The 21,390-nt window shown below is 35.0% G+C and overlaps 10 protein-coding genes across 11 annotated transcripts; 5 read left to right on the forward strand and 5 right to left on the reverse strand.

Annotated features, from left to right (window-relative positions):
• Positions 1–203: 203 nt before the first annotated feature.
• LOC6648125 (probable DNA-directed RNA polymerase III subunit RPC6) lies at positions 204–1,412 on the reverse strand. Its single transcript, XM_002070203.4, has 3 exons — positions 1,345–1,412; positions 770–1,178; positions 204–707 (listed from the first exon to the last, which is right to left on the reverse strand). Exons 2-3 carry the CDS (start codon positions 1,166–1,168, stop codon positions 219–221), a joined length of 888 nt encoding a protein of 295 aa, XP_002070239.1. The 5' UTR covers positions 1,169–1,178; positions 1,345–1,412; the 3' UTR covers positions 204–218.
• Positions 1,358–1,981, forward strand: LOC6648124 (putative tRNA 2'-phosphotransferase). Its single transcript, XM_002070202.4, has 2 exons — positions 1,358–1,447; positions 1,568–1,981. The coding sequence occupies exons 1-2, from the start codon at positions 1,358–1,360 to the stop codon at positions 1,907–1,909; spliced, it is 432 nt and encodes a 143-aa protein (XP_002070238.1). The 3' UTR covers positions 1,910–1,981.
• On the reverse strand, positions 1,846–3,505 carry LOC6648123 (26S proteasome regulatory subunit 4). Its single transcript, XM_002070201.4, has 2 exons — positions 3,375–3,505; positions 1,846–3,310 (listed from the first exon to the last, which is right to left on the reverse strand). Exons 1-2 carry the CDS (start codon positions 3,375–3,377, stop codon positions 1,994–1,996), a joined length of 1,320 nt encoding a protein of 439 aa, XP_002070237.1. The 5' UTR covers positions 3,378–3,505; the 3' UTR covers positions 1,846–1,993.
• A 251-nt stretch (positions 3,506–3,756) lies between these two features.
• On the forward strand, positions 3,757–5,520 carry LOC6648122 (nuclear pore complex protein Nup58). Its single transcript, XM_002070200.4, has 2 exons — positions 3,757–4,671; positions 4,728–5,520. Exons 1-2 carry the CDS (start codon positions 3,910–3,912, stop codon positions 5,460–5,462), a joined length of 1,497 nt encoding a protein of 498 aa, XP_002070236.1. The 5' UTR covers positions 3,757–3,909; the 3' UTR covers positions 5,463–5,520.
• A 67-nt stretch (positions 5,521–5,587) lies between these two features.
• Positions 5,588–6,576, reverse strand: LOC6648121 (dnaJ homolog subfamily C member 17). The gene has a single exon (XM_002070199.4). The coding sequence runs from the start codon at positions 6,485–6,487 to the stop codon at positions 5,615–5,617; it is 873 nt and encodes a 290-aa protein (XP_002070235.1). The 5' UTR covers positions 6,488–6,576; the 3' UTR covers positions 5,588–5,614.
• A 69-nt stretch (positions 6,577–6,645) lies between these two features.
• LOC6648120 (DPH3 homolog) lies at positions 6,646–7,227 on the forward strand. The gene is made up of 2 exons (XM_002070198.4): positions 6,646–6,870; positions 6,936–7,227. Exons 1-2 carry the CDS (start codon positions 6,763–6,765, stop codon positions 7,086–7,088), a joined length of 261 nt encoding a protein of 86 aa, XP_002070234.1. The 5' UTR covers positions 6,646–6,762; the 3' UTR covers positions 7,089–7,227.
• A 109-nt stretch (positions 7,228–7,336) lies between these two features.
• LOC6647691 (arfaptin-2) lies at positions 7,337–9,197 on the reverse strand. Its single transcript, XM_002070197.4, has 5 exons — positions 8,732–9,197; positions 8,144–8,669; positions 7,893–8,073; positions 7,724–7,831; positions 7,337–7,603 (listed from the first exon to the last, which is right to left on the reverse strand). Exons 1-5 carry the CDS (start codon positions 8,934–8,936, stop codon positions 7,559–7,561), a joined length of 1,065 nt encoding a protein of 354 aa, XP_002070233.1. The 5' UTR covers positions 8,937–9,197; the 3' UTR covers positions 7,337–7,558.
• Positions 9,198–10,172: 975 nt separating this feature from the next.
• Positions 10,173–12,721, forward strand: LOC26528805 (E3 ubiquitin-protein ligase RNF19A). The gene is made up of 8 exons (XM_015177446.2): positions 10,173–10,422; positions 10,696–10,912; positions 10,990–11,143; positions 11,218–11,547; positions 11,617–11,753; positions 11,817–11,914; positions 11,995–12,459; positions 12,527–12,721. The coding sequence occupies exons 1-8, from the start codon at positions 10,285–10,287 to the stop codon at positions 12,527–12,529; spliced, it is 1,542 nt and encodes a 513-aa protein (XP_015032932.1). The 5' UTR covers positions 10,173–10,284; the 3' UTR covers positions 12,530–12,721.
• A 210-nt stretch (positions 12,722–12,931) lies between these two features.
• On the reverse strand, positions 12,932–13,993 carry LOC6647690 (cytochrome c oxidase subunit NDUFA4). Its single transcript, XM_002070196.4, has 4 exons — positions 13,921–13,993; positions 13,806–13,859; positions 13,594–13,740; positions 12,932–13,141 (listed from the first exon to the last, which is right to left on the reverse strand). The coding sequence occupies exons 2-4, from the start codon at positions 13,845–13,847 to the stop codon at positions 13,079–13,081; spliced, it is 252 nt and encodes an 83-aa protein (XP_002070232.1). The 5' UTR covers positions 13,848–13,859; positions 13,921–13,993; the 3' UTR covers positions 12,932–13,078.
• A 379-nt stretch (positions 13,994–14,372) lies between these two features.
• LOC6647689 (synaptosomal-associated protein 25) lies at positions 14,373–21,343 on the forward strand. 2 transcript variants are annotated; one of them, XM_015177328.3, is made up of 8 exons: positions 14,373–14,498; positions 15,131–15,227; positions 15,324–15,365; positions 17,965–18,013; positions 18,986–19,103; positions 19,235–19,363; positions 19,458–19,602; positions 19,671–21,343. In XM_015177328.3, exons 2-8 carry the CDS (start codon positions 15,132–15,134, stop codon positions 19,731–19,733), a joined length of 642 nt encoding a protein of 213 aa, XP_015032814.1. In that variant the 5' UTR covers positions 14,373–14,498; position 15,131; the 3' UTR covers positions 19,734–21,343. The 2 variants fall into 2 exon arrangements, with proteins under 2 accessions (XP_015032814.1, XP_002070231.1); XM_002070195.4 differs by lacking the exon at positions 17,965–18,013 and adding an exon at positions 16,619–16,667 and having other exon boundaries at positions 14,376–14,498.
• The last annotated feature ends 47 nt before the right edge of the window (positions 21,344–21,390 follow it).

The following is a 21,390-nucleotide window of genomic DNA, read 5'->3' on the forward strand; positions in this document are numbered from 1 at the left end:
TTTTTTTATTTTAATTTAATATTGCCCAATAAATTAAATGAATTCTTCGATTCGGTTTAAAAACAAGAATCGCCAGCAAACAAATTTTTAACTCCGCTCTCGGCTGAAAATTCCCGACTTTGATAAAGTTAACAGCATCATTTTTGAGCTCTGTTAAATTGTATTTTAACATCATTAATTATGGTCACCCTAAAAAAACAGTGTTCAGTTCAAAATCTTTAATCCAGCCAATCTTTCATATATTGACAATTAATTGCGGTAACATCACCACAGTCTGAACAATTTTTGATTACAGGACATATGCCACAGGGCATTTGAATTAGTCCAGTCGGTGGCAAGGGAGAGTTAACTGCACGATATACATACGATCCATCCGACTTCATTACACGTTCAGCATTGCCATCATAGACAACGGTTTTGAGTATGGTCTCTAAGTCGTCCTCGTCGAGATTTACTTTGCTAACGCCCAGATCTGAGATAAATTTGTGCACTTCATTCACTGTACAGCACGACATTTCCCTGAGAACCAGAGGTCCCTCCCGTTTTTTTTCGGCGTTTTCCCGTTTCATTTGCAAAAAACGCAAGCATTGCTGATTAAGCACATCAACAAATTCTACTTCAAAGTCTTGATCCTGATACCAAGCACCGCCAGTGACTGTGCGATCAGGCTCCAGGTTATAAAGCATGTAGACTTTCTTTTTGCTGGCCTGTGGGCAAATTCAGATATTTAAAGAACAATAAACAAAATGTAACATAGTTTTCTACTTACATTTACAGATTTTACAGCTTTGATAAGCTTTTTTGTTTCTAAATTTTTAAGTATCTTGTTTAGTTGGGTCATATTCAAATTCGACTTCATTCGTATGTCACGAATCCAGATGCCCTTGTTGCCGCCCTCTTCCACAATACCGTAGACGACTTTCTCTTCGTTGTCTGCATCTTTGGGAAGTGCACTGACCTTTTCCGGATCTTTGGCGCGATAAATAAGTTTTTCGCCCTTTTTAAGGATCTCTATGCCTCCCTGTTGTAATAATATATTTAAACCTTCGACTCGTGTGGCTGCGGGAATATCAGTTAACGCTTTGGTGAGGTCGTCATTGGTAGCTCCGGTAGGAATTCCTTTTATAACAGCGAGCACCAGTTGTGCAATATCCGCTGCAGCTGCCATTACGAATGATCTGTATTAAAAAAATACTTTGAAATTAACGGTTCGTGACTAAATATATTAAACACGGAAATCAGCTGCTCATCTCTAAGTGTTAAAAGAAACTACGAGACGGCACGTTTTGTTTTGTTAGCTGATACTAGCTAAAATTAAACAACACAATTGTTGCTTTTACCCACTTGATCAATTAGTATGTCACAAACACCCAGTTCTGATGAGGAAGATGATTTTAAGGCTGTCAGCTCCGCCAATTATCAGCGAATTCAGGACAAAGTCACAAAGGTAAACCAAAGCGTGCAGCAAACAAATTTATTAGGGATGAGCGATTAAAATACTAAAAATACTTTTTATGAAAATAATTTGAGAATTAAAGTCGATTGAGATATACTCTCTTCTGTTTAGATAAACTATGCCGATGGCATTGCGGATGGACGTGAAGATGTTTTCCAACTCAGCTTCGATCAGGGTTATGCAGATGGACTTTCTACAGGTTTTGAATTGGCCAAATACAAATCTTTTTGTGATACACTTGCCACATCAGCCGATAAGGAAAACAATGAAGTAGACTTATACAAGAAGCTTCAGCTTGGCAAAGCCACCGATCAAAAACATTTCAAATATTTGGAACATCAAAATGAATCCCTGCACGTGGTTTCGGATAAGCAAAAGGCCTATCTGGATAATTTATTGGGCCAATTTAGTACAGAGTTGCCCGAAACTAGTAGTTTATTCACTTCCAAATGATTTTCTGGCTTTAATCTGGGTTTTTATGCATGTATGTGAGGAGGACACTATTAAAAATTATTGAAATGTTAATCGAACAAAAGCTTATAAATACAATCCTTCGGGCGTGCCCTCCTTCTTGCGGTAGAGCACGCTCTCCTTGGACTTTTTAAAGTCCTCGTTGGTGACTTTCATGCGGCGCTCGCGCAATGCCATGAGACCGGCTTCTGTGCAAATGGCCTTGATGTCGGCACCAGACAGATCATCCTTAGCCATAATAAGTTCGCTTAGATTCACATCTTCGGCCAGGGTCATTCGAGATGTGTGAATGGTGAAAATACGTCGCTTGGTCTTTTCATCGGGCAACGGGAACTCAATTTTACGATCGATACGTCCAGGTCTGATAAGGGCGGGATCCAGAGTCTCAATGCGATTTGTGGCCATAATAACTTTGACATCGCCACGCGAATCAAAGCCATCCAACTGATTGAGCAATTCCAACATAGTACGCTGAATTTCACGCTCGCCACCAGAATTTGAATCGTATCGCTTGGTTCCAACAGCATCAATCTCATCGATGAACACAATTGACGGCGCATGTTCTTCTGCAACACGAAACAATTCCCGCACTAGCTTTGGCCCATCGCCCAGATACTTTTGGATGAGTTCAGAACCCACCACACGCAGGAAAGTTGCAGAGGTCTGATTGGCCACCGCCTTGGCAAGAAGAGTCTTGCCTGTGCCTGGTGGACCATAAAGAATAACACCTTTGGGCGGTTTAATACCCATCTCTTCGTAGTATTCAGGATGAGTCAAAGGCAATTCTACCGACTCTTTGATTTCCTGTATCTGGGTGTCCAGGCCACCAATATCGGCATAAGTCTCTTGGGGTGCCTTCTCCAGTTTCATTACTGTGACCATGGGATCTGTGTCGTCGCTTAGTACGCCAACAACGGCGTGCACTTTGTGATTCAAGAGCACAGAGCAGCCAGGCTCCAATTGATCTTTGTCCACAAAGGACAAGATACTCACATAGTGCTCCGAACCCACTGAAGTAGACACAATGGCATGATTGTCATCAATAATCTCCTCCAAATTGCCCACCGACATTGGTGTGCCTCGCAGGTCGTCGACCTTAGAACGCTCCTCTTCGTTCTTTTCGTCCTGTGGCTTCAGTCGTTCCTGGTTGCGAATGAACTCATCCTCCATCATAAGATAATCCTTGATGCGCTCCAGTTTGAGCAGCTTCAAGCGGCAGCGAGTATGCGGAGTCACCTGAGGCAGCTTCATGGCTGCATCAGGACCCTTGGCACGACGCTTCTTTTTGCCCACACGGGTAGGAATTGGTGGCTCATATTTCTTCTTTTTGTCCTTATCATCCTTTTTGTCTCCAGCTCCCCCCTGAGCCGATTGATTTTGACCCTAAAAATAAACATTTATGTTTCTTCTGTATTTAACGATTCTTCACTTTTAACTATCAGCTTACCATTGTGTTTATCTAAAATTTAAATACGGGGTTTAATATAATACAGCACTTATTTGACAACTTTTCTCTCTTATTTTTTCGGCAACAAACAGATTTGGCTAGTCATAACCAGTGAGACCGTATTTTTATTGAACAACCTCCTCGATATTCGACAACTGTGTGGTCAATATTCGATAAAGAACTATTCGATATTCGATAACGTCGTGCTTGATACTCGAGATTTGGCTAGTCATAACCAGTGTGACCGTAATTTTTTGAACAACCTCGTCGATGTTCGATAACTGTGTGCTCGATATTCGATAACGTCGTATTTGATATTCGATAACGCAGTGTTGGATATTCGATAATGTTGCCATCGATACTCGATATTAGCATGCTCGATTTTTCGACCATTGCTCAATTTTACGCATCTGTGCTCGATTTTTCGACCTTCGCCGTCTTGATAATTTGTGGTCATAAACAATAAAAATTATTCGTAAAATAAATACGAAATTTAGCAACATTAGGCAAGAAAAAATTCAAGTGCAAATAAAACATGTCCTTTTCGTTTACGCCCACACCTAATGCGGGTCTGACTGGAGCAGCGCCGGGAGCTGCGACGGGAGCATTCGGTTTTGGCGCGAGAACTGCAGCAGCCACTGCGCCTGTCAGCGCTCCGCCGGCTTTTGGTGCCACTAGTTTCGGGTTGGGCGGTGGAACTGCCGCTACAGTTAGTGCAGTTCCTACTCTCGCTTTTGGAGCACAAGCTGCCGCGGCCACTGTAGCACCAACTTTTGGAGCTGCTCCAGCAGCAACTGTCGCTCCCACATTTGGCGTTCCCACAACAGCTGCCCCAGCATTTGGAGCTCCAGTCGGCGCAGTGGCGCCCACGTTCAGCTTTGGCACTGCGGCGGCGACGTCTGCTCCAACAACAGCTCCGCCAGCATTTGGCTTAACATCAGCAGCTCCAACAGCAACAGGTAGCTTGGGAATGCCGGCGCCATTAGGCACGGGCTTGGGAAGTTTCGGCTTCAATAAGCCAGCAGTCAGTCAGCCTGCTGCAGGCGCCAGTTTAAACTTCAACACGACAACAACAACGGCTACAGCCCAACCATTTAATACGGGCTTGCGATTGGGTGGAACGACAAATCCAACTGGAATAGGAGGCTTAGGAGTTGGCATCGGCGGGGGAGGAGGAATTTTTGGTTCAAAGCCAGCTCAACCAGCTACAGCTCCATCAACATTTGTTGGCTTGGGCGGCATTGATGTGAGTGCTACGCAACCGAAATTGGGAGACAATAAACAAGACGGGATTAAGGTAAGGCAAAGGCCTCAAGTGAAACATTTTTATTTAGCTTATTTCATTGTTTGCAGATAAAAGAAACCCAAGTACCCGATGAAATCGTTAAAACTGTTGATGCTCTGAAAACCTTTATTAAACAGCAAAAGACAATCTCTTCCGACATTGGACGTACCTCCACATCGAAATTCACGAATGTCAGCCACGAAATAATGAATCTAAAGTGGGCCCTTCAGAATATGGCAAATTCCGTGGATGCGAATAATCAGCAAATTAAATTACTACGACACGAAACAGGCAAAGCCATACAGTCGCTAGAAATGGCCCAACGTACCCAGGACACGCCAGCAGGACTTCAATTTGAGAATAGTGCACCATTTCAATATTTCCAGTGTTTGGTGGCCAAATACGAACAGGATTTAATATCGTTTCGGCAAGAAATCAATTTAACCGAACGTCACATGAACGCTTTGACCAATCCACAAAGCATTTCACCAGAGGATCTAAAACGTGGCTTCCGTCAACTGAATGAGTCCTTTATCTCACTGGCTGGTCGCCTGCACGAGGTGCACCAACGTGTTGAAGAGCAAAAGGAGCATTATTTGAATTTACGAAGATATCGTTTACGTGATGCCACAAATGTATTTGAGAAGATTGAGAATCCACCGCCGCAACCACATCAAATCGTGGAACCGCAAAGCATTACCACCGGCCCAACGCCATTCTCCAATATTTCGGCTATTAGCACACTAAATAAATCCTACGCAGCCATGGTAGCTGCCACATCCAGCAATGCGGCGCCCAAATGAGGGAAGCTACTGGCTGTAAGTGCATAGATTTTTGAAAATAAAATTGTTGAAATAATGATTAGATAGCCTAACGCAAATTCAATTTTTAGCTATGTGGATTAAGAAGAAAATTTCATCGTAAAATGTTTAAATTATCTATAATTAAAATTTATTCATTCATCATCTTTCTTCATTTGTTCAATAAGTCGTTTGCGCTCCTCAGCCTGGCGCAATTTCCGCATGACCAAATTTTCGTAATCCCTGGCCGAAGCTGAAACGTTGTGCTGCTGCTCCTCCACTTTATCAGATGAAGGTGGTTTTACCCACTCAAAGTGCAGCGGATTTGCAGGATTACCCTTTTCGTAGGCCAATACCATATCACAGGCCTCGCGTGTCTTTAACTCCACCATGGCACGTCCAGGTTTTTTGCTATTTACTACTAGACCCACAACTTCACCATATTTCTTGAGATACTGTAGCAATTGTTCCTGAGTGTAGTCCGTCGCCTGATTGCTTTTCCATTTAATTTTAATGCGATGCTGTGTCGAGTCAAATTCTGGTTTTGAAGGCACTAACTGAGGTTCGACATAGTTGCGTTTTAGGTGTTCTCTCATAGCCTGTTGCTCTTCCTCCAGCAACCTTGAACCTTCGTTTCTTAAGCGTAGAATTTGTTCTTGCAATACTTCCTCATCCGATTTTCTGTTGGTATATGAATTAACACCAGCCGCCCTTTCGCGTTCCTCCAAGTCGGCTTTTAATTTCTGTCTCTTGCTGTCCAATTGTTTAGTCCTCAGTTCGGCAGCCTTTTTGGCCTTGAGAACCTTATCATAGGCTGCACGGGCACTGGCGTCAGTAAGGATCTCCAAAGCCTTGGAGAGCTCATGGAAACGTTCGACCGCTTTGATGTCATCGGGATTCTTGTCCGGATGACAACTCAGGGCTTGTTTGCGATAAGCCTTACGTATTTCAGTGACATCCGCTTCCAGGGAGATTCCCAGCAAATCATAGAGATTCACATCGAACAGGGGGTTCTTTTTGTTAGACATGACTTGGTTTAATAATAGAAACAAACGTTTACTAAATTGTTTACATGCATTTTTAAGATACAAGCCCCCGAATTCGCTTTGCTTTTTCGAATAAATTCGCCGCACTGCGAGTAAAAATGCGTTGGCAGCACTAGTGATTTTCTGTCGATCAGCTGTTTTATTTACCAAGTTGACAGCCCTTTTGACCCGCAACGTGCATCTTAACGCGGCAGCGCAATTACTATTATATTTAGTTAATATTAGTTAGTTGGGTGTTTATTATTATTTATTATGCCATGAGCATCTATCACGACGAGGTTGAAATTGAGGATTTCGAATACGACGAGGAGGAGGAGATGTATTACTATCCATGCCCCTGCGGTGATCGATTTCAAATCTCCAAGGTAACGCCCGACTACCAAATCGTTGAAAATAAATATTAACTTGAACTTTCTTCAAATTTTTTCAGGAGGAGCTTATCGAGGGTGAGGAAGTGGCCACCTGTCCCAGTTGTTCCCTAATCATTAAGGTCATCTACGATCCAGAAATGTTTAAGGCCGAAGAGGATGAGTCAGCGGCCTTAAATGAGAAACTCAATGAATTAAAATTGGAGAAGAATTAAATAGATAAGCATAAAATGTGGTGTAATTATAAATAGTTTTATTTAATATAGTTTTCCGTTTAATTGTAAATAATACGTTGACTAGTAAACAATGCTACATCATTACAATGTGTTTAGCATTAAAATTAGTTAAAACAAATACACATAAATAGGGGAGTTCTGAATTAATATTGCACTTCAGCGCTATTGGGTCAAAATTTCAATGAAATATAAATAACTAAACCAAATTAAAAGTTAACTAAAAAAAAAAATGGAAATATTGTAGTAATATATATAGAAATATATATTGGAAATGTATCAAATCAAACTTCCCGCTTGTTTTAGGAATTCTAAGAGTTTGACTTAAATGATAATATTTACGAATTTATGATGGAATTGTTATTATTTTTAAAGAGAGCGATCTCGTTCAGCAAAGACATACGAAGGGTTTTGTGTATAGAAAGAGCATATGCCCACAGATATTTTGAGGACTACTGTTCCAGCCAGGAGCCAGTGACAGCATTTGGTGATTTAAGCTAAAATTAAATGAAAATCAATAATCTAATTAGTATCTCGCATTCAATACAAGTATCTTTCAAATCTGACGTAGTATTAGTTTCGATATGGTTGGATTTTTTCACTTCAAAATTATTTACCTTGATATTAAATTGTTTTATTGTGCTCTCCAGTGCCATGGCATTACCCGAAAAATAAGCAGCAATTGCATTGTGCAGTAAAATCAGTTGCTTGTGCATCACTTTGATCTGTGAAAATGAAGATTGTTTTAGCAGAAATCTTTTGCAAATTGGGTATTAATAATCTTACGCGATTCTCATCAAGAAATTGCATTTTAACAGCCACATCGGCACGTAATTTCTCATATTGTTCCTTATGCTGGGCATAACTTCGCTGGGATTCCTCTAGAGCAGTGGCGGTACCAGCAGCTGTTTGTGTCAGCTCCGGCTTGGTATTCTCTAAATCCATGCGATACGCATCAAATTCAATTCTATTTGAAAGGGTAAAAAATATAAGTGAAAAAATATTATGAAATGTAAATCCAATTATGGATCACTCACCTGGCTGTTTCATATTGTCGTATCGTAAGCAATGTATCGTCTATAGTTTTATTGCACAGTGTATTCACCGACGACATGAAGAAGTTAAGTGCATTTAGCAACAATTCACCATTCTTGGTTAAATTTCGTTGTGTCTCCGAATTGCAGGTGAATTCTTTTTGGAGTTCAGGGTTCTTTTGAGCTAAATCCGCAAATGAATCAGCCAGAGCATGCTGAGTAACAACCACATGCTGGAAATGTGAGCTAAACGCTCGTGTCAGGCGTAAAATGGATAAATATTTTCGCTGCGTTTCCCGTAATTGTTCAATTTGAGCCTCTAATTCAGAGTCCACTGTGCGTTGCGATTTGCCCAGTTTCTCGAGCATTAGCTGCCGAGTGCATTTGTAGGTGGATATGCTCCAATTCTTGAGACTATCAATTTTGGAAGCACTTGTACGTATTAGGCTGCCGCTGCCATCGGCCGAGGTTAGAACACCATTGCCAGGAGTGCTGGTACTCGTCATAGGAGACATCGGAGTAGTTGGCGCTATGGCGAATAGACAGAAAGTTGAAGACGCAAATTTAGTTTAAAGTACCGATTCTTCTTACCCGAGTGATTCCTTAACGGCAAACTATTAGGTGGTCCAATACCTCCACCAGCGGCTGCACCACCAATGCTATGGCTACTACTACTAATCACCATATTCATGCCAATGCCGCTTCCTTCTGTGCCGGTGTGCACTGCCCCGCAGGTGTCGTTCATGGATGGCGTGTCTTTTAGCATTTCGTGTATGCTACGCTCGCGCTCAGCCATTTTATCAATTTATTACTCAGCGCAAGAAAAATCGTTCGAAGTCGGCGGTGGAGCGGGGGAAGGTTGTGAATTTGGTACAAGAATCCAATCAATTTAACTCGCCGGTAATGTTAAACCTTTAGATAATGCAATACCAATAAGAATTCATGAGCCTCGATTAACTACACCAATATCGCTTAATTTTTTCTTAATCAAATTGTTTAATTTTTTTGTTCTCGGTACTGTAAGTGTTGATAAACGCACTTCCACCGTTTTCGCTAAAAACCGATTATTTTTTGAAAAGTCGATGGCTATTCCCCCGATAAGTCATTATTTATCGAATTGTATGGCTTTTTTTGCCAAAAAAATACTACAAATTAATTCGGATATCAGATCCTTGCAATTTCGCCGATTTCTATATAATTAGTTATTAGTATGCCTATAAAACAAAAAACAAAAGTATCTACACAATTTTGTATAGAATATCTACTTGAAATTTCAAGGCAATTGGTTTATTATAATTCAAGCAATGTGAAAAAACAAGTCTATTAAGAACAACGGAGGTTTAAAATTTCAGAAGTCGCTGACGTGGCAATATTAATTCTACTGAATTTCGAAAATGTTTAGCTATTGTAGAAAGCAAGGTCTTTGTCTCAGGTAGAGCATTCGTGGATAGCTGTGACAAGAATGTCATTTACCACGACACGTCGGAAAAATGTTTATTGGGCTATCTCGTTTTTGGTAAAACGTTGTCGAATATTAATTGGGTCACTTTAAATGTTCGCTGGGCTGCAATTAATAAAATTGTTTCTTTTGTGGTTTTTGTTTGCCTTTATATATAGAATATAGAAATATTAATAATAAATTGAGTTCGGTGGATTCGTTGCATCAAATATAACGACATTTGCCATTTTTACCACCTCTAGTGTGTGTGGCTATCGTTTAATTGTTGATTTTTTATACTGTTTATTGTTTGTGTACAAATCTGTGGAATTGCAAGTAATGGAATTGTGATTTAAATACTATGCCAGAAAAAAATAGTCAGTTAAAGTAAAATTTCACATAAATATTGTTTGCGAAATTTGAAGCGAAGATCCAAGGTGTCCTTCGACACTCATGTATGTATAGTTTTATTGTACAGTGACCTGCAAAAGTTTCAGCCTAACAACAAGTTTTGCTCATTTGAATTTACCTATTCGAATTTGTTTGTGTGACTTGTTTTTTCTTGTCAATGTGTTACTTTACAAAAAAAAGTAGTGTTGTATTAGTAGTCTATCTGACTGAACCTTGCCAAATTACATTTGTAGTTTTAATTTACTTTAAATTTGAAAAAAAGTACAATTTTGATTTGTTGTTAATTTCAGATATTATGTCTAGGCGGACACCAAATCAGGGTATATCTTTGCGACGCTTTTTACTGCAGACGGTTCGCTTAGCTGAAAGTAACCGTAATCAAATATTAAACGATGTGGAATGTGGACAAATAGCAGAAGAATCTCCGGATACGGTATTATTGAGTTTAATATTATTAAAAACCTTTTTTTTTTTGCTTTAATAACTGCCTCACGGTTCTTGATCAATTTGATTATATAGACCTGTAGATAATGAGCTCTCTTCACTCAACGCAATTAGTAGCACTTAAAAACATTCTTATCGAAAAGTTTAATTTATTAATTTTGTAAGTTTCAAGAACGTCATTAACGATTAACACGCTTTACAAGTAATGACATCTAAAAAGAATTGTGATTCCATGCAATAATTATCAAACTTTCAATTACAGGTAAAGAACGAATCCCATTTTATAAATATTGATTTATCGTGTGATAAACCTGCCGATGGGGAATCGACTGACAATCAGGAAATATGCAACATTTGTTTTACACAAGAAAATTCCGACGTCCCATTTTTTACTCTAGAACTTTGTGGCCACAAGTTTTGTACATGTTGTTTAATTAAGTATCTGAAAAATGAAATAAGTGAATCCCGCACAGATATAGGTAATGTAAAACCTTTCATACCAATTCCAATTTTATTAATTGTAAGATATTTTTCTTCATGTTAAATTTCATTTAAGCTTGTCCTCAATGCTCAATTGGAATTCATCCGAACAATGTGGAACAATTACTACAAGACCACAATGATATAAAAAATAAGTATCACGATTTCACAATAAGAAGATATCTAATTACTGATCCTGACTGTCGATGGTGCCCTGCCCCAGACTGCAAGTAAGTTTATTTACTTATCAGTTTGCAGGCATAAGTTCAGCTTGTTTCATTTAAAAAACAAAAAATTATTATAGCTATGCCGTACTTGCAACAGGATGCGCATCCTGCCCAGAAATCAAATGTGAGCGACCGAACTGTGGTACGCGTTTCTGCTATCATTGCAAGGCTGTTTGGCACCCCGATCAAACGTGTGATGCCGCCCGAAGTACACGTCAAAAAAATGCACTTACCTCCTCCGGTACGTTTGCATTAGAGATGACTGATGAAATAAAGCCATGTCCTAGATGTCAAGTTTTAATCGTTAAAATGAATGATGGTTCATGCAATCATATGGCATGTTCCTTATGTGGTTCAGAGTTTTGTTGGCTATGTATGAAAGAAGTTAGCGACCTACATTATTTAAGGTAAGTTTAATGCGCAATTGTTTTTAATTATTCATGAAAAACGTTTATACTTTATACATTTTATTTTAGTCCCTCTGGGTGTACTTTTTGGGGTAAAAAGCCATGGTCTAGAAAGAAGAAAATTGTATGGCAAATCGGCACCCTTATAGGAGCGCCAGTTGGTATAGCACTTTTGGCTGGAATTGCTGTGCCATCCATTGTAATTGGTATGTTTCATACATCAAATTTCTTTCTTGAGATAAATTATTGATCGATATTAAATATTTTAGGTGTGCCAGTATGGGCGGGAAGAAAACTATTAAACAAATACAAAGCGACACAAAGAAAGAAACGTAACATATCCGTTGCAATTGGCGTAACGGCATCGGTATGTCCTTATATATATATATACATTCGTTTGGTCGATCAAATTTGAATAATGGTTATTCGTGTTCTTTATAATTTCAGATATTAGTTGCACCAATTTTAGCTGGTCTTGCTATTGCTGTTGGGGTACCTATACTTTTATTTTATGTATATGGTATAGTGCCAGTATCTCTTATTAGAGCCGGATGCGGTAATTCCAAAAACGATGATCTGAAATTTGATGAAAAAATGTCAAATAGTTACGCAGCCCATTATAATGTCGATAACAAAAGCATTAACAACGAGGATTCTAGCACGACTGAACCATCTAAGAATCCTGATGATAGCAGCATATGCGAGGAAAGCAGTAATAGTGGCTCATGTGATGTGAAAATCGAAGACTCTTGCGTAAATCACGATTCAATATCGAAATGCACTGAAACTCTTGGAGTCTCTGAATGTGTTCCATCGAATAGCTCGTCCGCTATTGATAATAGCAAATCAATTAAAAATAATAATACAACATCCAGCATTATATTAGCCGGATCTGTAACCAATTATAAAGGTGTAAGTATAATTAAAAAAGTTCCATTAATCATTTGACTATCTACTTATCGAATGCTTTTTTTTTTAGTAACCCATGACAAGGCTTATTCGCATGATACTACTTGAAATTTAATTAGAAATTTCTTCAGTCCTCCGAAATCAATCGTCGATGTGCTATTCACACTTGTAAATTTCTGCTTTTTATTGATTGTTTTCATCTCTGCACAAATCTTCCAATACACTAACTTTATAGTGCCAATAAATATTAATATAATAAATATTATAAGTGTCGAGCTTTTGTTAATAGTTTTTCAACATTTTTAAATGTAAAATTGTTCATTTAATCGCAATCAAAATACACAAAATATAAATAAAAATCTTAAAGTGAAGGCGAGTAATTCGTAATTTTTACCTTATAATTTCTAAATAGAAATCAAAATCCCATCGTTGGATCTACCACGTTTATAAAAACCACTTTCAAAAAAAAGATTCATTTACTTTTTTTCTGGTAGCGCGGAATTTATCCTACTAATATTATTTCTTTATTTAAACTTGTATGCATTGGAATAAGCAACCATTCATACACATGTAATTGGTTAACATTTTTATTTAAATTACATGTTAATAATAAAAGTTTAATTTATTCCTCGTAGTTGGGAGCAGCACTCTTTGTTTTCGAGTAATCTCTGACTGGTGAGTAAAACTGCAAAGAAACGAAATACAAATTTCATAAAAATCGATTCATACAGTGGTAATTCTTAATCTGTTTGTTTGCTTTTTAAAATACTTTCACTATCAAATAAAGTTGTAATTCATTCAGTACCTATTACGAACTTCCCTTTTTCAATAACAGACTGCATTGGGTCAAAAACAGATGATGATAAAAACTAATATATGTATTTACTTTAATTTTAAAGAACAGCAGTGGGTGGCAAGTCATTAAACTTTCGATAAGCTTAAGGAGCCATTGTAATATCTATTATTGACTTTAAATTTCCAACGTAGGTGGTTCCACCATAAAAGAATTATGTAAATCTTAATGCATATTTAAATGAAATTACCATGCAAATTAAATTGCTTATTTACAAACCCTCTGTATGATTTTATCTACATACAAGTCACATCTACGTCAGCTGCGTAATTTGTTATACTTACTTTATACTGCTTGTCCTTATATTCTTGCCATGGCTCTGGGTTGGAGGATCGGTTCCATGTCACATCTGGATTTCTGGTGGCCAGGCGACCCATGTAGTAGACTGCACCAATAGCTCCAGCTGCAACGCAAACATACAGCGGGATGAGCTGCAAAAAAGTAATGTCCAATGATTATGTAACCTATAAAACTGATTTCGAAGGTGTTCCCTTACCGCTGGGTTCTTCTTGATACTTTGCAATCCCAGTCCTTGCATCTTGATTTGCTTCTAATGAGAAAAATGATTGTATTAAAGCTAAAAAATTTAGTTTTCTTTATGTGAAAATTACCTAAGAAATTGTTCTTGTTGTGACGGTCGATTAGAGCTGAAGAGCCGTTATCGATGTGTTTGTATAAAGCAAAAAATATCGATGTTTTTTCGAAATCGAAAACCTATCTTAATCGACATTATCTTAGCAAACCTATCGACGCATTTGTGATGTTTGCTATGATATGCAGTGTGATGTGGATGTTTGTTGGGTTATGCACAGTGGAACATTTTATCCGATTATTTTAATAAAATAAATTAAAAAAGTCTTTTAAAAACCGTCTAATAGTTATATTTTAAAATTTAAAACTAAAAAAAAAAATAAATTCTAAGATGCAATGTATATTTTAGTAAACTTTTGGTAATCGATGAATATAATAATTGTTATCCAAAAAATACTTTTAGACATGCGCGCGCAATCCTAGCGAGTACAGAGATTTGGATATAAAGGAATCTGGTTGTTTTAAGTTTGTGTCCAGTACCTAACTACACTCCCAAATTAAGCAATATTTTTGTGTGTTTTTGGGCTTCCTAAAAAGTACCAAAAGCAAACTTAACAAACTATATTTGAAAAGTCAACGTCAAAAACGTATTAAAAAAGTATGTATTCATATATTTTTATAATACATTTTTATCCTCTTCTAACGTAATACAAGAGGCGTATATGACAGTTAAATATTTTTAGTTTCAAACACACCTTAATTAACAAAATCTATATATAACTTTGTTTATGTCGAAAAACAATAGAATGGGCTTGGTATCAAGCATTTTCTCTGTAGATTAGATTTGCATTAAGAAGCTTATTGATTTTACGTTTACACAACAGCAGAAAATTGGAGTAGTGCGCAGAATCTAAGAAATAAAGTCACGTGCATCATTACTTAGTCAATTTCTGTATATAATTTATTTATATCAGAGTTAAAGTTTTCCAACAGCAAATTCATACGGGAACCAGATAATATTCCTTAAATTATCATAACAGATAATTACATATACTAGAAGTACATATAAAAATATAACATATTTTTTAAAAATATGAAAATAAACCGAATAGCCTTAGTTTAATTACTTTTTTTATCTCCTAAGATATCTAAACTAAATATAGAAGATTGCAATTAATAATCAATACAATCAAAAGACTTATTCATTACACACTAAACATTGTATGACTGAAAACTAGTCAATTAAAAACAACAACTAATCATGCATATATTGTTTGTGTTTATTTGCAGAATGGCAGCAGATCCTGCAGAAGAAGCGCCTGGCCCTCAGGTTCCCAAAACGGAATTGGAGGAGCTCCAGATAAAAGCACAAGGGACTGCTGATGAGGTAATATTATTAAGTTTATTTATTAATATCACAAAATCTAATTGTAAAATAAATGTAATCAACTTATTAAATCAAATTACTACATTCTCATTTCAGTCCTTGGAAAGTACAAGACGGATGCTTGCTCTCTGCGAAGAGGTAAGCGTTTCTCCTTATTTTTTATTTTTTGTTAAATTTTATAAACTTTACTATAGTTTTGTAAATATGTCTAATTTATAATAAGAAATTTGTTGTCTGTCTGCTCATTCGTTTGTCAGTCCGCATATTTGCCTTATTAAATTTTGCAATCGAATAAATAAGTTTAGTTTAAGATATATAAAACTAAAATGTGAAAGTTTGCCACCATCTGCATATTTGTATATAAAAGCATGCATTGTAACTAATCCTTTGAAGGTTAAAACCGATTTCGTTATATGTAAGTCAGATATCCCTAGCAGGTTTTAGGTCTTGCCGTTTTCTAATCAAAAAGTTTTTAACTAAAGCGATAGGTAATGTATGTTTGTAGTTTTGCTTATTCAATTTTCTCGCGAAGTCAAAAGTTTTTTCCAATTGTCCGATTAAGGGTTTTCTTTCACTTAAATTAGATTTCACATTTTCGCGGTCTTTGAACGTTTGTAAGAATATTAAGGGTTAAAGACACTTCAACAATATTTCTTGACCAATTACTTTATAATAACATATACATACACAAACACATTTAAATATATTTACTGATATTTTGTCCTAATGTGTTATAGTCGGAGTTAGAAAAGATTTGACAATTATTGTGAAAAATTGTTCGCAGTTGTATCCCGAATCTTTGTGAGATTTTAAAATTATTGGACTTATTCTTAATTGTCATAAAAGTTCCACCAATTACGTATTATAATTATAATTAAAATGTTAGGAAGAGGGTTTATTTCTACTTGATCCTGAACGTTAATGGTCGATAAATAGCTTCATTTTTAGGCTCCTATTTCAACAACAAATTAATGATACATATATAGATATTTTATCTGTGGTATATCCGCAAATAATTAGCCCAGACAAACAGATTAGTAGGCTTAATAACGTTTATTTGAAGAAATATTTCGTTGATCAAGTATTTCTTATAAGATAATTATAATAGGACTTTGAGATTGATTATTGATTTGAAATTTATCCATTTAATTTAATATACTTACTCGTACATACATGTATGCCAACAGATTCGAAAATTATGAAAAGAAAACTTCTTTGTTTTTATTGCAAATACATAAGTATCTGAAAAAAAAAACCAAACCAAAAAATAATTCTAAAATAATTTACTATACTAAAACAATTATTTCTTAGTTCGTACATACTTATACTGTATTAACACATACTTATACACTTTAACAAATTATTTACATTCCAATTTGCCGCACACCCAGAGCAAGGAAGCAGGAATACGTACACTTGTAGCCCTTGATGATCAAGGAGGTGAGTCCACTACTAAACATAACAATATATCACAACATTTATATAATATACTTATACCCATACCTATACCTACTATACATACCTACTACTATATCAAAATATTATTGAAAAAAGAAAACAACAAAATAAAAAAGAAACAAAAATCTACCAACAATACAAATCAATCACGACTTGCCCAAATACAACGAATCAAAAATATATATATATATAACAAAACCAAAGTGACATGCAAAAACAACGAGCTCACATTTTCAATCTAAGATGAGCATAACAAAAACAACTTGTGCTTAATTAAAACACAAATCCACAGTGGTCCAAAATAAAAGAAACAAAATATTTAATTTCTTAATTCCAAAAATTATAATTTCAGTTATCAATTTTTTATCCAAATACTCTTCGCTTTTTCTAGAATGATTTTTATTTCACCAACTTATATACTTACATATATAACTAGTACATTTTTCCATTAAGACATGAAGTAAAGGCCACAGATACTTCAATACTTTTCCAAAAAAACATTCAAATTATTCAATTTCAAAACATGAACTTCACAGCATATCGATACACTCAATAAAATTTCAATAGAATTTAATAGATGATAATAATTAGTCAAATAATGGTTAGTTCAGTCTGGGCGTAAGCAGAATCAGAATCAGGATCAAACCTCAATAGATTGAAATAGATGTGAAAATAGATTGAAGATGCGTTATCCTTGCTTTTGGGTTGTTTTCTACGGACTATCTCATCTAGCGTTGTTAGACTTACATTTAACATCATCATCTATCTTTATGCATAATAGATCTCGCCTTATATTCTTTTTGTCGCCTCTGGTTCTATTCCATTTGTTGGCGATTTTTCTTTTAGATTGATGGTTTTAACTATGTATATTGGTTGTCATTTTGATAAATTTTTGATGTTCTGAAAAGGTTGTTTGCTGGCGTATCGCTATTGTTAGCGGATAATCTTCAAATCGTGATGTGACAATTGCTTTGAAGACCTCAAAAAGAGAACTATGTAATAAATAAGTTATTCCGACATAAAATTGCAAATTTATATATAATTTTAAGCCATTTATATCCAATCGTTCCATGTGAATGTTTCCGCAGATCTACAAAACTTTATATTTAGTTTGAATTTCGGCAATAAGCCGAAATTTGTTGTTGTTTTTAAACATCCTTTAATTTAGATCTATCTGTACATACATATTGTAGCTTTAAATAAAAATTGAGAGTGTAGTAACTTTTATTTTTAATTTCGGAGTTTGCTAATATTTTTTAAAAATGCACATGTATTTTAGAGTGCGGAAGTTGGAATGCGAAGCATTGTTATGTTGGATGAGCAAGGAGGTAAGAACACTTTGGTTATTTGTTTGTGTAGATTTTTCTGTGATGTGGGATAACCTTTAAAATAGCAAATGGATTTTATCTATGAATGTATAGATAATGTGTTTTTCCGATACTATAACCAAGTTGTTGAATCCATTTTTAAATTATTATCTTGTCCGTTGATAATTTCTATCAATAAAAGTCTTAAACGTTTCCCATAGATGTGTCTACTAATCTTATTCGATTATTATGGTTAATCATCAAGGTTATTGGGTGGTAGGTTTAATGAGAATTACGCCTATCTTCATCGGTCTGTTTATCATTAATATAATAAATTTCTAGGTGGTTTGCAGATTGAAATTTCATTTCAAAAATATAAATCTTTAAATAGTGATATACATTTTATTAAAAATTGGCCTTTACTCCTTTAAAAAAAAGAAAGCTGGCATATTATATTGCATATCATCAAATTAAGTTTCTTCCCATAAAACTCTGTGGGAATCATAAAAAGTTTACTTAGAAAGCACTTTTCTTTATTTTATATTCAAAGTTAATGATTTAAAATCTAATCTAATTGTTGACATTATTTATAAATTGTTTTAATTTGATACAGTTTTGGTGTTTGTTTATATGAACAGTGAAAGTGTAAAGTGAAAAATATCATATTAAAATAATTTTAAGTGATAAACAGTGAATAAATCAACCTACTGAATGTTGTTATAATAAAGCAAAGCTATATAAACAATCTGGCCCATGGTGGAACTTTGAATGCGTTGAAAGGAGGTAGAAAAGTATTGATATAATTGAAATTTGGCAAATTCAGTGATCTTCAATTGTAGCTTGGGACCAATATCTCAAGCAAAAAATAACTGAAATTTCATGTAGGATGTTGTATATTTAATTTTCATTATAAAATAATTCATTTGCACGATATGTCCGTGATAAAGATATAAATATATAGGCTCTGCTAACCGATTTTAAAATTCTCTTTAGAACAACTCGATCGAATTGAAGAAGGAATGGATCAGATAAATGCAGACATGAGAGAGGCAGAAAAAAATTTAAGTGGAATGGAGAAATGCTGCGGTATATGCGTCCTACCGTGCAATAAGTATGTATCGGAATCTTCTTTAAATCAAAATTATATCAATTAATTATCATTTCTTGGCCATTCTTAACCTAATTCAAAATCTTACACTGTCAGGATACAAAAATTACATTCGGTTTTTCGTTTTCTTGCAGGAGCCAATCCTTTAAAGAAGACGATGGCACTTGGAAAGGAAATGACGATGGAAAAGTTGTGAATAACCAGCCACAGAGGGTAATGGATGATAGGAATGGAATGATGGCACAAGCTGGCTATATTGGCAGGTATGACATAATCTTGTTCAACAAATATTTACTCTTTTTGGTTGATTTGGTTCTTACCATTTATTAAAACATTTTTGAATTTGATATTTTTTAGAATTACGAATGATGCCAGGGAAGATGAAATGGAAGAAAACATGGGGCAGGTTAATACTATGATTGGTAACCTCAGAAACATGGCCCTTGATATGGGCTCAGAGCTGGAAAATCAAAATCGTCAAATTGATCGAATTAATCGCAAGGTAATTAAATAATAGTAGAGCTAAAGATCGGAAGAAAACATATATTCAATTGTTTATTTCCATTACAGGGTGAATCAAATGAAGCAAGAATAGCTGTAGCCAACCAAAGAGCCCACCAGCTTTTAAAATAATGGGATGACAAGATGATGGAATGTACATACATAATACATACAAACAAACATACATACTTAAGAGTATTCCATTCAGACAACATACATATATACACCTTTTTGAAACACATAATTTGCTTAAGTTATATTTCGGCTTGAAAAGATTTCATAATTTCATTTAGGTAATTAGTGCTCCAATAGATATAATATAATTTTAAACAAACATTTTGTTGTGATATAATTATGCAGCGATAATAATCTCGTATCTTGAAATAATACAAAAACAAAACAAAAAAATACTCATACAAAACGTGCTCAGCAAAAATATTGGATTTGTATAATATAACTTCAAAAAATCAGTCCTTATATTATATTAAATCCATCCTTTCGAACACATCGATTCAACAAAGTGCAACTAAATGATTTCATCTTGGTTTTTCGTTGAAGTATAAGATACTTTTTATTGGAATTTTTATTTAAAAACAATTTGTCCACCTTGTAACCTTGGGGATTTAAAATCAGATTCTAAATCAATTTTCTTTAATAAAAAAAAAGTAGTATATATAATTAAACCAATTTTCACGAAGGATTTTCTAAATTAAAAACCCGAAAGAGAATTGTAAAAATTTAATCCAACTGGAAATATTGTAATTATTAAGTTTTTCCCCAAAAAAGTAGTTATGAAACCAAAATGCATCTAAATTTCGTTTTTCAAACTCTCTAATAATACAAATAACATTTTAAAAATTATATCTTAAAACTAAAAAAGAAATACTCATTTTCACAAATTTAAAATCGTACAAGAAATGCAATCTGTATTTTGTAAGAAAATCATATATTTTCAAAAGGGCTGTTAATAAACTATTTTGGGTTCGCGCTGGCCTTACGACCGATTCATTTTTATAACTTTGTTCAAATCATAAAAGCTTGATAAATATAATGAAACTATAGTTGAACATAATAAGAGTATATTTAGCCAAATTTAATAATTAGAAGACATAAAGATATAACATTGAATCGGTTACGCACCGAACCCAAACAGAACGTCTATTTAAAGCTCTGATTTCCATTTTTTCTATTACTTCAAAGGACGAGACAAACTCAAGCCTTAATTATTTAAATCAAGAACAGCTCAAGGGTTTTGGGAAAATGTTGCCAATTATCAAGTCACAAAATGTTAGATGGCTTAGGCGGTTCAGTATATTAATATCAACCGCAGCACATTTGATTAATTAAATTGGCATTCATTTCTACGTAAACTTTACTGGAACAGAATGAGCTAAAAACAACCAAACCAAAACAAAAATGAAATATTGTTCAACAATTGATACGTTTTAATAATATTTTAGTGTTCTATGAAAACATTGTATATTCACTATATAATACGTGTAAAAATGTATATTTCAAGATTTTAACATTAGATTTAGATTTATGAAATACCAAATCTTATATTCTTCTCCAATTGCATGCATGCATATGAAAATGTAAAAAATTAAGATATTAATAACATTTTTTGCTCACTTCGAAATGTTATTAAGATCATATTCTAAGCAGAAGTACTATGTAAATCCGCAAACATTAACACATTGAGAAGATTTAATTTGATCTGAATTAATAAATTATTGCTCTAATCTCGTCAAATTTTTTTTTTTTGTGCTTGTTGCTTTCTAAATGGATC

Source organism: Drosophila willistoni, chromosome 3R (genome assembly GCF_018902025.1).
Source record: "Drosophila willistoni isolate 14030-0811.24 chromosome 3R, UCI_dwil_1.1, whole genome shotgun sequence".
Classification (NCBI taxonomy): Eukaryota; Metazoa; Arthropoda; class Insecta; order Diptera; family Drosophilidae; genus Drosophila; species Drosophila willistoni.